General features: G+C 32.9%; 2 protein-coding genes across 5 annotated transcripts in view; both read left to right on the forward strand.

The window, feature by feature from the left end:
* LOC134851799 (CD109 antigen-like) overlaps nt 1-12,491 on the forward strand; it is a 385,923-nt gene that overhangs the window by 52,262 nt on the left and 321,170 nt on the right. The window lies entirely within an intron of this gene.
* The window catches only part of LOC134851803 (uncharacterized), a 59,754-nt gene that overhangs the window by 19,676 nt on the left and 27,587 nt on the right, over nt 1-12,491 (forward strand). Inside the window, exons 3-5 of the mRNA XM_063868042.1 lie at nt 4,574-4,720; nt 8,748-8,897; nt 12,040-12,247. Of these exons, the coding sequence (XP_063724112.1) occupies nt 4,574-4,720; nt 8,748-8,897; nt 12,040-12,247 (505 nt within the window). The remainder of the gene's footprint in view (nt 1-4,573; nt 4,721-8,747; nt 8,898-12,039; nt 12,248-12,491) is intronic.

A 12,491-nucleotide genomic window follows, 5' to 3' on the forward strand; every position in this document is an offset into this window, starting at 1 on the left:
GAATGGTGCGTGATATAGAAGTTCCCTCTCGTGCGTTTCAGGGCCTGAAACGCACGTTTATGCATGTCTCAGGTCTTCCCCCACCATATTTTGATTAAAAAACAAATTATATTTCCTGATTTTGTTCCAGCGCCATTGAATGTGTTGCAGGTCGATGTAGGATGCGGCGTGTTTGTCTCCACAGTTGCCATAGCAGGGGGGCAAGTCCATCTTTGCATCTTTCTCACTCTTATTGGAGTTTCTATGGATCTGGCGTTTGCAGATGTGACCAAAAGCGTCTGGCTGTTGTAGCTCTGTATCTTTGTGTTCGTTGTTTGTTTTGAATCTTCACATGGGTGATTGAAGTTCATGTTTTGATTCCATATGGTTGATTGATCGAAATACTGCCGGCGAGTCGGATACGATCGCACGTTTTCTTGCAAGTGACTTTGAAATTTTGAAATGCTTGCAGAGGAGGAACTAGGATTTTCTCGAGAAGTCGACAAACTTTGTCAACTTTTTTTAGGTCAACCAAATTGTATTTTTGAGCTCTCCCAAAGCACTACAAAGACACTTTTTGGCCGAAAAGATTGCGCGGCAGGCAAAATTTTGAAAAAAACAGGCCAAAAAACAGTATATAAAAAGAGCATATATTAGCAGAAAATTTTTAGTGTCCGTCACCAAAAATGAATGACTCGAAAAAGTACAAAAGGGGGACCCTTTAAGTCGGCAGGGGGTCGAATCCCTGGGGGGAGACGTCCCCCCCCCCGAAATCCGCCCCTGCCCCTTTGTACTATTTTGAGATAACCATTTTAGGCTGACTAACCCTAGATTTTTTCTGAAGCATTTGAGGCCAAACTGTATTTTGTGACATCCCGCACCGATCGCCTATGGTTTCTAATCAATTATAAAGGATTCCCGAGAGAAAAATATTCCATTATAATCCATTAAAGATGTAAATATACAGGCCTCAAAATGGATTCTATTGCCATTATAATCGATTATTTTGGGAAAAAAAACATTATAATTCATTATAATCGATTATAATTCATTCTTTTGGCAAGAAAAATGATTGTTTTTGCCAGGATAATCCGTTATAATAGATTATTTTTGAAACAATGATCCATTTTAATTGATAAAAATCCAATTCATTTTTAGCCTTAAATTCGATTATTATTGCAGCAAATTTTAAAAAAGCATAAATTAGCTATTGTACGTCTGCACGCTCACCTCTTTAATTCAAATTTAGACGAAAAATCAAAAAGATCAAACCGGTTTCTCACGAAACTGAGATACTTTTTCTGAAATTTTTCAAGTTCGCTCGAATCACAACTAAAAGGATTTTAGTATGATATATCACTAAACCCCTTCCGTTGATTACTTGTGGTACCAGATTTCTGCGTGGAAAACAAAAAAAAAGAAAAAAACACACCCTAATAAGAAGTTCCCCCGCCTTTTTTAAATGGTCTTAATAAAAATAACGGATGAACTTTTATACAATTTTTTTTGAATTTGAGTTTTCATCATTATCTTTTTTTTCACTATTTCTTAACGCTTGCATCAAAACATTGTGGTCATTTTTTTCTGAGCTACTCATTAACTAGTCATGCTTGGTGCAACTGTAGACAAAGTGTTGAAAAATAGCTAAATCTATAATGCAAGTTTTAAGAACTGCTGGTGTTTCGTTTGAACCGAATATTTGGACACTTTGGAGGAATTTTGTTGCAAAATTCACATTAACAAAAGTAGGCGGAAACTGATGGTTGTCTAAATTCAGGTTTAAAAAATATTCTTGACAATGGTTGAAAAAGTCAAACAATTTTATTGAAAAAATTGTTACAAAGATTTCCACGGTAAAGTGTTTTTTTTTGTTCACAAGTAAAAGTGAATTGAATCAATTGTTACAGAATATCAAAACCATTTAACTGTGATTTAAGAAAAAAAAACATTAAGAAAATAGTCTAAGGTTTTTATCAGTGTAATTTTTATCATTAGTGTTATCGGTTTTTCCGCGTTACTTTTTTCTTCAATCCAATTGCTGAATATTCTCATTTGAGAGAAGTAAAAATCTTATCATACGATGACATACGTTTTTTAAAACGACAACCAGGCTAAAAATGCCAAGGAACGATAGCATATTATTTTTTTCGATCAAGTTAGGGTATTGCAGAGAACGCTTGTATGGTATCAACTGTGGGAACATATGGAAAACTTCAGAAGTGTAACAATATCTCATAGAATCTGTTGAGTTAATACCACGAGGAACTGGTCTTAACTTTTTGGCTACTCAGGTTTAAACGTACACAGCGAGGAGCGGACGAAGTTAAGTCTAGGTTTGCGGGAAAAAGTTTCGTTCAAGTTCTATTTTGACTTTATTGATTTAAACGATTCATTGATAAAACTCAAAGAAAACGTGCGGAATAGTCCTTCTACTCAAAAATTGTTTTTTTTGTTATAAAGCTTTTTTTGGCAATCGATAAGCGCCGTTGGAACATTCGGTGCTTCTTGTATAGTAACCGGCTCACCTTGTTATCTTGAAGTTAAACTGAACTTCCTCCCACAGCAGCTCCCCCCCCCCCCCCCAACCCCATTACGGTTTGACAAAAAGGAAGCCATAAAATTCTCATACACTTTCAAATATTTCCAGACATATGAAAAAATGGTATGCAATTTTTATGACAAATATTTGTTTCAAAAATGAAATTTGTGTGGCTAGCATATTCAATTGTTTTTAATTATAGAAGTATATTTTACCATAAAGGAAAAGATCACAGTCTGTTTTTTAAAACATTTGAAATCTTAAGGAAAAATTGCATTATGAGATTAGTCATGAAGAAAAAACTAGCAGTTTTTTTGCGTCGATCAAAATTTATGCGTGATTTTTAATTACACTGAGTGTCTGGTTCCAATCAGGAATCATTTTTTGTGAAATTTTTGAGCAACTAGGTTATAAACAGAAAAATATACTTTATTGAAAAAGGTTTAATCAGATATGTTTACTCTGGTTATAATCAGAAACAAAGTTTTTTTGAAAATTTTGAGCAACTACGTTATAGACAGAAAAATAAAATTATTGAATAATGTTTAATCAGAAACGTTTACTCTAGTTCTAATCAGAAATAAAGTTTTTTTTGAAGTTTATGAGAAAATTACGTTATAGACAGAAAAAAATATATTTTATTGAAGAATGTTTAATCAGAAACTTTTACTCTGGTTCTAATCAGAAAAAAAATTTTTTTTTGAAGTTTTTGAGCAACTACGTTATAGACAGAAAAATATATTTTCAATTGAATAATGTTTAATCAGAAATGTTTACTCTGGTTCTAATCAGAAATAAAGTTTTTTTTGAAGTTTTTGAGAAAATTACGTTATAGACAGAAAAAAATATATTTTATTGAAAAAATGAAAAATGTTTAATCAGAAATGTTTACTCTGGTTCTAATCAGAAAGAAAGTTTTTTTTTAAGTTTTTGAGCAACTGCGTTATAGACAGAAAAATAAAATTTATTGAATAATTTTTAGTCAGAAATGTTTACTTTGGTTCTAATCAGAAATAAAGTTTTGTTTGAAGTTTTTGAGAAAATTACGTTATAGACAGAAAAAAAACATTTTATTGAAAAATGTTTAATCAGAAATGTTTACTCTGGTTCTAATCTGAAAGAAAGTTTTTTTTTTGAAGTTTTTGAGCAACTGCGTTATAGACAGAAAAATAAAATTTATTGAATAATGTTTAGTCAGAAATGTTTACTTTGGTTCTAATCAGAAATAAAGTTTTTTTTTGAAGTTTTTGAGCAACTACGTTATAGACAGAAAAATATATTTTCAATTGAATAATGTTTAATCAGAAATGTTTACTCTGGTTCTAATCAGAAATAAAGTTTTTTTTGAAGTTTATGAGAAAATTACGTTATAGACAGAAAAAAATATATTTTATTGAAAAATGTTTAATCAGAAATGTTTACTCTGGTTCTAATCAGAAAGAAAGTTTTTTTTTGAAGTTTTTGAGCAACTGCGTTATAGACAGAAAAATATATTTTATTGAAGAATGTTTAATCAGAAATGTTTACTCTGGCTCTAATCATAAATAAAGTTTTTTTGAAGTTTTTGAGCAACTACCTTATAGACAGAAAAATAAAATTTATTGAATAATAATTTATTCAGAAATGTTTACTCTGGTTCTAATCAGAAATAAAGTTTCGTTTAAAGTTTTTGAGAAGATTACGTTATAGACAGAAAAAAAAGTATTTTACTGAAAAATGTTTAATTGAAAGCAGAAATGATTTTGCGACGGAACAATACAATTTTTTTGAGGCCTGTGGTTAATATATATATATATATATATTTTTTGGAATTTCTAGGAATTATATAGCAATTTTCATAGGCAAAGTGTATGGAATTATATGATTTACATTTTACTGTATTGATGATCAACACGGGCTACAAATGAAATTTTTTTCAGAGAAAATCTAGCAAACAATTTTATTTTTAAATTTTATAATGCAATAACCGTGAAATTGAAAAGCAGTTTTTAAATTATAAATGTGAAATTGAAAAGCTGTTTTTATTCTTCTTAATACATGTTGTATTGTGTTTAGATCTGATTTCGGATAGTATGGTGTTGGCGCTGTACAATGACTCATCCCTGTTCCAGTCCATGCGTCTGCAGATGAAGATCCGCTGCAAGCTAGCCCTCACCCTCTTCCCCATGGACATACAACACTGCGACATATGTCTAGAGAGCTGTGAGTAGTAGTAGCCACTCTACATATCTTTGATACAGATTTGGAGCATCGCTAACTAAACCTATTCACTGCAAAAGAGGGCAAATTGGTGAACAAGATACAAATTTCATAATACGTTTTACTGTTGAGTTAGTTGGTTATAGGGTTGGCATTTATTTTCTAGGTACCAAGGTGGGGGTAGTTAACAAGATCCCAGTTTTGTTATTAATAGGGTTAAATATTATAGAATATTTAACCAAAAAAAATCTAACTAAATCAGAGCTAAGTTAAAATGTGTGTTAAAAAGTCTAACTTGAGTTCTAATGTAAGATTCAACAAAATGACCAAGCATTAGATATTCTAGTCGAAGAACTGGGCAGATACAGGTACTTTATTAACAGAATCAACTAAATGCGTAGGGATTTTCTCGAGTGGGTTGGGGGCTGATTTTCAAAAAGGTTGGAAATTTTTGTCGTTCTTGTTTTTAAGTCAAAGACCCTATTTTTTTTAATTTTTTTTTTCAAAAATTTGGCTGCGGCACAGAAAATTTGGCTAAAAACGTTTTTGTGCAATTTTTGGAAGATTTTGACCGATAAAACTTGTGTCCCCTTTAAAGTTATTATATTTTAAATTATTAATTTATTTAATTGCAGTTCTTGCGAATCGCAGAGGAGCTATCAGTAGGCCTTAACAGTCCTGTCGAGGATAGTCCATTTGTATTATCTCCCCACATTCCACACAGTGTTATTTTTGGCGCCTGCAGAAAAATTTTCCTAGTATATTGCCTTTTGCGTGGTCAAGGGGCGGAAATCCTAAAAAGATTGCGTCGACTCCCCCCTCCCCATTCTCCAAAATCCGCTACTGTAAACAATTCCGCTACTGCCCATTCACAACAAACAAAGAGTGAACTACAACATACTCACCCTTGTTAAATGGTAAAAATTTATTTTTGGCATACTATATTTCAGTTTTTGAAGGCTCCTAGAACATTTGTCATTTTAAAAGTAGTTTTTTTTCTCTTAACCCGTGTTACTGTCTATAAACCGCACATATGCATGCAATATCAAACAAAGAGCCTTTAGAAGAAATATTTAATCATACAAACTTCAAACGTTTTTCAGAACCAGTTTAAAACTTTTTTGAATTTTTTTGCCAATTTTGAAGTTCTTAAATTGATATACTTGTCGCCAGATGGCTCACAATCTTTATAAATTTTGTTTTTGATCTTTCATTTTACGAACATTTCGATATTATTTGACTTACAACAATTAAACCTTTGACTTTTGAAGCCTAATCTTGACATAAAACTTTTGGGAAAAGCTCGTTGAGAAATGGTACCGCCATATTTCCTGATAGAAATCGAGGATTAATGTTATGACTGGTTAAACTGTCTTGGGTTGCAACTTCTAGGCCAGGTCATAAACATGAAGGAAGATTAAGATCCAAAGGCAAATTAATTTCAGCTAGCTTAAGCAACTATGTAAAAAAAATGCACGAATATTGTTAACCTTTCTCAAGTTATTCGGAATAATATGATACGATTTTTAGGCCATCAAAAAAAGTTTCATGATTGAAATGATTTCACTGAACTAAAATCTAATTTTTTTATTACTTTAAGATCCAGGTGCTTAATCATGTCGAGGCATTCCCCCACAATAAATGCGACTGCTCTCAAAACTATGATCCTGTTTTTAGTTTTCAGTAACAACATTATGTCAAAAAGTATTTAAATTGTGCCTCAGCGAGTGAGAAAACGTCCTTATTAAAAGCTCATTTTTTGAAAGGTTTTACCCGCATCCAAGTTTAGGCGTAAATAATCGATTATAACGGATTATTATGATGATTTTTTGACAATTATAATCGATTATAATTACCAAAATTAGGTCCTTAAGGGATTTATAATCGATTATAATCGTGATATTTTCCAAGAGATTATAATCTCTTATAATCGATTATAATTGATTACAGTTCTTACTAAAAACCCTTAAAATCAATTATAATCGATTATAATCGATTATAATCTCTCATTTTGCCGAAATTTTGCGATATTCGAATTATATTTTATGGGTTATTAATTTTGTTTCAGTAACAAAATCTCTAAAAGAGAGATCTCCTGAACACTTTGGTTCATCTGAACACAAAATTTTACCACGAAACAAAGGTTTCATAGAGACCCTTTCATATGAAGGGAAAGGTTCTCGCGGTATATGAAAAATAAATTTTCAGAATCAATCATGAGACTGAATCAATTTGCTGATGTTTTGGTGTTTAAAAAAGCTTAAAATATGCATCACAAAATAACCCTAATGGGGAAGAAATGAAAAAAAAACTTATAATTTTGAATCAATTGGAAAACTTTTAAAATATTTTTCTCATTTTTTATAGAAACCAATGTCCACAAAAAGCATAAAATATAAGCAATTTAGATGCACCTTCGAAGACAAAAATGGACAAACAAAAGGGATTATAATCAATTCTAATCGATTATAATGGATTTTTGTGCAAAACTAATGAAATAGAAATTTGAATAAAAATAATGGATTATAATCAATTATAATCGATTATAATTTTATCGAAAAATAGACGAATAAAAAATCAATTATAATCGATTATAATTGATTATAATTGATTACAATTTGAATAAAATCGATTGTTTCTCAATTTTAGTGAGACTGGTACTAAAATCGTAATATAATCGATTATTAACGCTTGAAACTGGATGCGGGTATTTATAACCTGGGTCTTCTTGGGTTCCTTTATAAAGACATTTGAAAAATGAACCCAACAAGACCTAGTTATAATTCAAATGGTCTTTAAAATGAAATGAGCTTTGGGCAAGGACGTTTTTGTTTTTGCTGAGGCACATTAAAAGAATTTTCTTTAATTTGTATACATTTTTTGACATAATGCTGCCAAAAATTAAAAAATTTCAATTTTTGAGAGCAATTGCATCATGTTTTTGTTACATTGGGATCATTGCAATGGCCCTCCCCTCATATTTTGCCTTCAAATATTCCCAAAAAATCCCCCTTTTGGTGTTAATTTTTGGCAGCAGTATCTCGCCGATGAACACCTAAACTTCTCTAATGACGCATTTGGCGACTCATAAAACGCATTTGGCAACAAATAACACCAAATTTTAGAAGGTAACGCCAAACTGCCATCGATGCAGTAATGTTTGCAAATTTTTGGCAATTGTGGGGTGTCGGCAGAGCTGAAGTGATTGGCCTAAAAAGCTCGACAAAATTTAAAAAATATATCAAAAAAATCCTGAGCACGCCACTGCTACTAGAATAAAATTAATTTGAAGAAAGATTTGAAGAATGTAGGCATGGACTAGATCGTAGCCCCTGGGTATTACAACTCTTAAATCAACTAATACGAATTTTATTCTTTTTAGTTTAATACAATTGTTTTCACTTTGATCCAATTAGGTTCAGTGAGTTCAGAAATGTTACTTGAACTCACTGTTTTTTATGTTACTTGAAATTGAACGTTGCATCGTTTTTTCTATGTTAGTTGAAGTTCATTACATCAGTAAAAATGATCTTTGTGACCTTTCCTGGTGGCATAGGTTTCTTTTAGACTAAAAGAAGAACATGAAGTTTGTTCACGTCCTTTAGATATGAAATACTTGAAAACTATATGTTTTTTTTCTGGCTCTGTGTATCAATTTCATGCAGTTTTACAGCGAAACTTCATGCAAATGGACCGCGCCCAGAAAGAAGATAACGTTTTGAACAGTAAGTCAAAGCATAAATAAACTAAACACAAGTTACCCGAAAACTAGACTTTTATATCACTTTTGAAGAGCAACGTAGATCATCGATACCTCGCTTTCTTAGAATTTTTTACTGAGCTGCTGAGCTGATCTATTATTACCTTTTATTCCAATAATTAGTAAATGAATGAACTATAAGAAATTGCATAGAGATGAATTGATTTCTGCTTTGTTTGTGTTATTTGTAGACCAGAAAAACGATTCGAAATTGCAATTATTTTTAAAATTAGTGGACAAATATTTTGCACTGTTCGTGTTGTGTTGCAGACCAGTACCACACAGGTGATCTGAAGTTGCGGTGGTGGGAGGGGAAGTTGGAGATGGACAAGGAGAAGATGAGGAAGTACGGCGTGGCCAACTTCCACATAGACTACTCCTCATTCGCCAACACCACCATCACCGAGGACTTCGGATTCGGTCAGTACAACCACAACCCCAACCCTCCTCCATGTTCGCACATACACATACATACCCATTTTTCGACTTTTCCACACTTGAGGACGTGGCTGGAGAAAACATCGATCTACGTTACAATGTCGAACTTTCAGTGCATATAACTTTTTGTTCCGACTTTCTTAACGAAAGTTACGAAATATTTGTGCTCGGGGTTGTTTTTTTTCTTCCGACAAATTTCGACTTTTTAACCAGCCCTTTTTGACGGAATTTTGTTATATCATTCAAAATGTATTGTAGTCCTGAGCTTAAATTTGAAAAGATATTTCACCTGTGATCATTTTCGTAAAGTTATGAGGGTTTAAAGATTGCCATTTTGGCCATTTTGACCAATTTGAGACAATTAACGCGCGATATAATTCGCGCTATTAACGCGTAAGTGGAGATTTAATCCGTCTTATACATCGTTCCAAATGCTTAAATTTAAACAAGACTGCTCGTATCAGGGCGAAGCCCTGAATGTTCCGACTGCCTTTTAAGGTTTATGGAGCAGTAATAACATTAAAAAAAAATGAAACAAAATAAAATGAATTTTTTTTTCTAAAATTTGACTTTTTTAAATGAAGATCATCCCCCACACGCCATATAAAGAACAAAAGGATAGATTTCGTTCCTTGTAACAAATCAATTATGGCAAATAAGCTTCGTTCAACCAATTTGGAACGATGTATAAGACGGATTAAATCTCCACTTACGCGTTAATAGCGCGAATTATATCGCGCGTTAATTGTCTCAAATTGGCCAAAATGGCCAAAATGGCAATCTTTAAACCCTCATAACTTTACGAAAATGATCACAGGTGAAATATCTTTTCAAATTTAAGCTCAGGACTACAATACCTTTTAAATGATATAAAAAAATTCCGTCAAAAATGGCTAGTTAAAAAGTCGAAATTTGTCTGAAGAAAAAAAAACCCACCCGAGCACAAATATTCCGTTACTTTCGTATCGAAAGTCGGAACAAAAAAAAATTCAGCTGTGATCCTTTTTTGTAAAAATATGGGTGTAAGCGGAGATTTAATCCGTTCTAAAAATTGTTCCAATATGGTTGAAGGAAGTTTATTTGCCACAAATGATTTGTTTCTATGAACAAAAGTTATCACTTTGTTCTTAATATGGACTGTGGGTGGATGATTTTCAAAAAAGTCTCAAATTTAATTAAAAAACCGTTTTATTTCAATACATTTACTTTTTTCAGGTTATTATTTTCCATAGACCTTAAAAGGCTGTCGGAACATTCAGGGCCTCGCTCTGATACGAGCAGTCTTGTTTGATGTTGCTTTGATCTCACAGTTTTAAAAATATATATATTTGAGAAACTGAATAAATAAAAAGTTACCAAAAAATATCAAACATGTACTGAAAATAAAGTAATAAATTTGTTTTGGTGTTTTTAACAAACTAAAGAAAACCAAGACAACCAAAATTGACGAAAACAATTGATTGTAAAATAAAACTTCTCTATTTTTGTCAACTTGTCTTGCCTCATTATTCTGTAGTTTGTTACAAATACCAGTAACTTTTGATTATCACATTCTGAATACAAATTTGGTGATCTTTGCAAACTTTTAGTTTTTCAGTTTTACAAAAAAAATAACTCAAAACTAATAGACTTCCGTTGTGCGACTTCAAAGGTGAAAAAATTGCAAAGGCTTAAAAATTCGACATTCTGACGTTCCTAATTACCTCCCACCATCCAAGTTTACTCAACTCCTAAGCATGCTGCGGGGGCGGGGGGAGGGAAGGTAAACTTGGGGGAAATTTTTTACACACAACTCTCTTGTCTACCCTTGTTTTGAGTTCGTGGCATCATTCATTCTCATAAGTCGTGAGTTGAGAAATTAGACATTATCAATACAGCTGAATATAGTTAATCAGAAAAATGATTTTCAAACGCATTATTTTTAATAAGCAAGACTGCTCGTATATCAGAGCAAAGCCCTGAATGTTCCGATTGTCCCTTAGTTCGTATAAAATAGTTTTTTGGTGAAAATATTGAATAATTATACATTTTGGACAATATCAAAGTGTAAAATTTTGAGTCGTACGAAATTGAAACGACCAATTTGCTAGCTTCAATCCAATATGGAACGATTTTGTTATACGCGATAACTCGTCACGCATAAATAGTTCACGTTACGCTCTCAGTCAGCATTAAGAATAAACTCTTCAAAGCGCGCAAAATTTAGTACAGAACATGGCAATTTTGGCAATTTTTAAACCCCCTGAACTTAACAAAAGATAATCGGAGGTGAAATATATTTTTTTCTTTTGAACTCAGGAAGTTGACATCTTCAATGGAGTATAAAAATATTTGTTGAAAATTATTATCTCGATCGGTGAAAAATGACTGAAGGAAACCACACCAAGCTTAAATATGCCGTTTTCTCCGAATGTTGACAATGAATTTTTTCCGAAGAACAGATTTAAAAAATTTTAAGATCTCTGTTGAAGATTTTTTGGTCAAAGATTAGTGTAAGCAAACCGACTGTTCTCGCCAGAGTTCAAAAATGAAATTTAACCGTACAATATCTAACTGAAATTCAGCCTGAAATTCAGTATTACAATCGGATCTACTTAATCATCTCCCCCCCCCCTATGGTACCTAAGAATCTCCCCTATAAATAATTACAGTAAATTAGCACTGAGCTTTCTATTGAGAATTATAATTTTTCTGCATTCTGATTGGTCGAAAAATCGACCATTTTGATCTACTTAACAATCCCCCCCCCCCCCCTCCTGTGTTGAAAGGGGTGGAGATTGTTAAGTAGATCCTTACAATCTCTTAACTTGTTTCTAATTTTTGAGGTTTGTTTATCAAACCATTCGGCTCTATCTCATATTAGACCCCTGCGGACACTTTACAACCCCAAGAGACAGGGAAAACCTATCAGTAAAAAATCTATCATTCGATCCGGCGAAGTCCTTTATTTTTGATGAAGTGACTGCCCGAAAAATATGGAAGCCATTCTGAATTCAAAATTCTAGAATTAACCGTCAGAATTATCCGCCGACTTTTCTTTGGTTAAAAGAGGTTGGTTTTGCTAAACTTTTGGCCAAGCGTTCATGCGGACAACGCCTTTGAACTTTTCTTCGGTACATTTTAGGCTTCAACTACACGACTCTGTGTGTGCAAGTGCGCTTGGTGCGCAAATTGAGCATCTTCCTCATCACTATGTACCTGCCCTCCATCTCACTTGTAGCCCTTTCCTGGGTGGGGTTCTGGATCGACAAGAGGGCAGTGCCGGCCAGAGCCTCACTCACCATCACAACTATTCTGGCTCAGATTACACTCATCACCGGAACTGCCAATCAGTGAGTATAATAAGATAATGATTAATAATAAATTAATTTCCAAGTACTTTTACACTTAATACACTTGGGAGGATATCAATACAGTTAGCAGGGACGGATTTAAAGAGGGGAGATCTTGCAGCTTTTTGAAAATCTGCCCCCCCCCCCCTCCTCGATAAAATCTTAGATCCGCCCCCTGACAGTTAGTATCCACAAACCCAACTCATTAAGAGTTTAAAACTTATGAGTGTAATTTCATAATCTT

This window comes from Symsagittifera roscoffensis, chromosome 7 (genome assembly GCF_963678635.1).
Source record: "Symsagittifera roscoffensis chromosome 7, txSymRosc1.1, whole genome shotgun sequence".
In the NCBI taxonomy this organism is placed as follows: Eukaryota; Metazoa; Xenacoelomorpha; order Acoela; family Convolutidae; genus Symsagittifera; species Symsagittifera roscoffensis.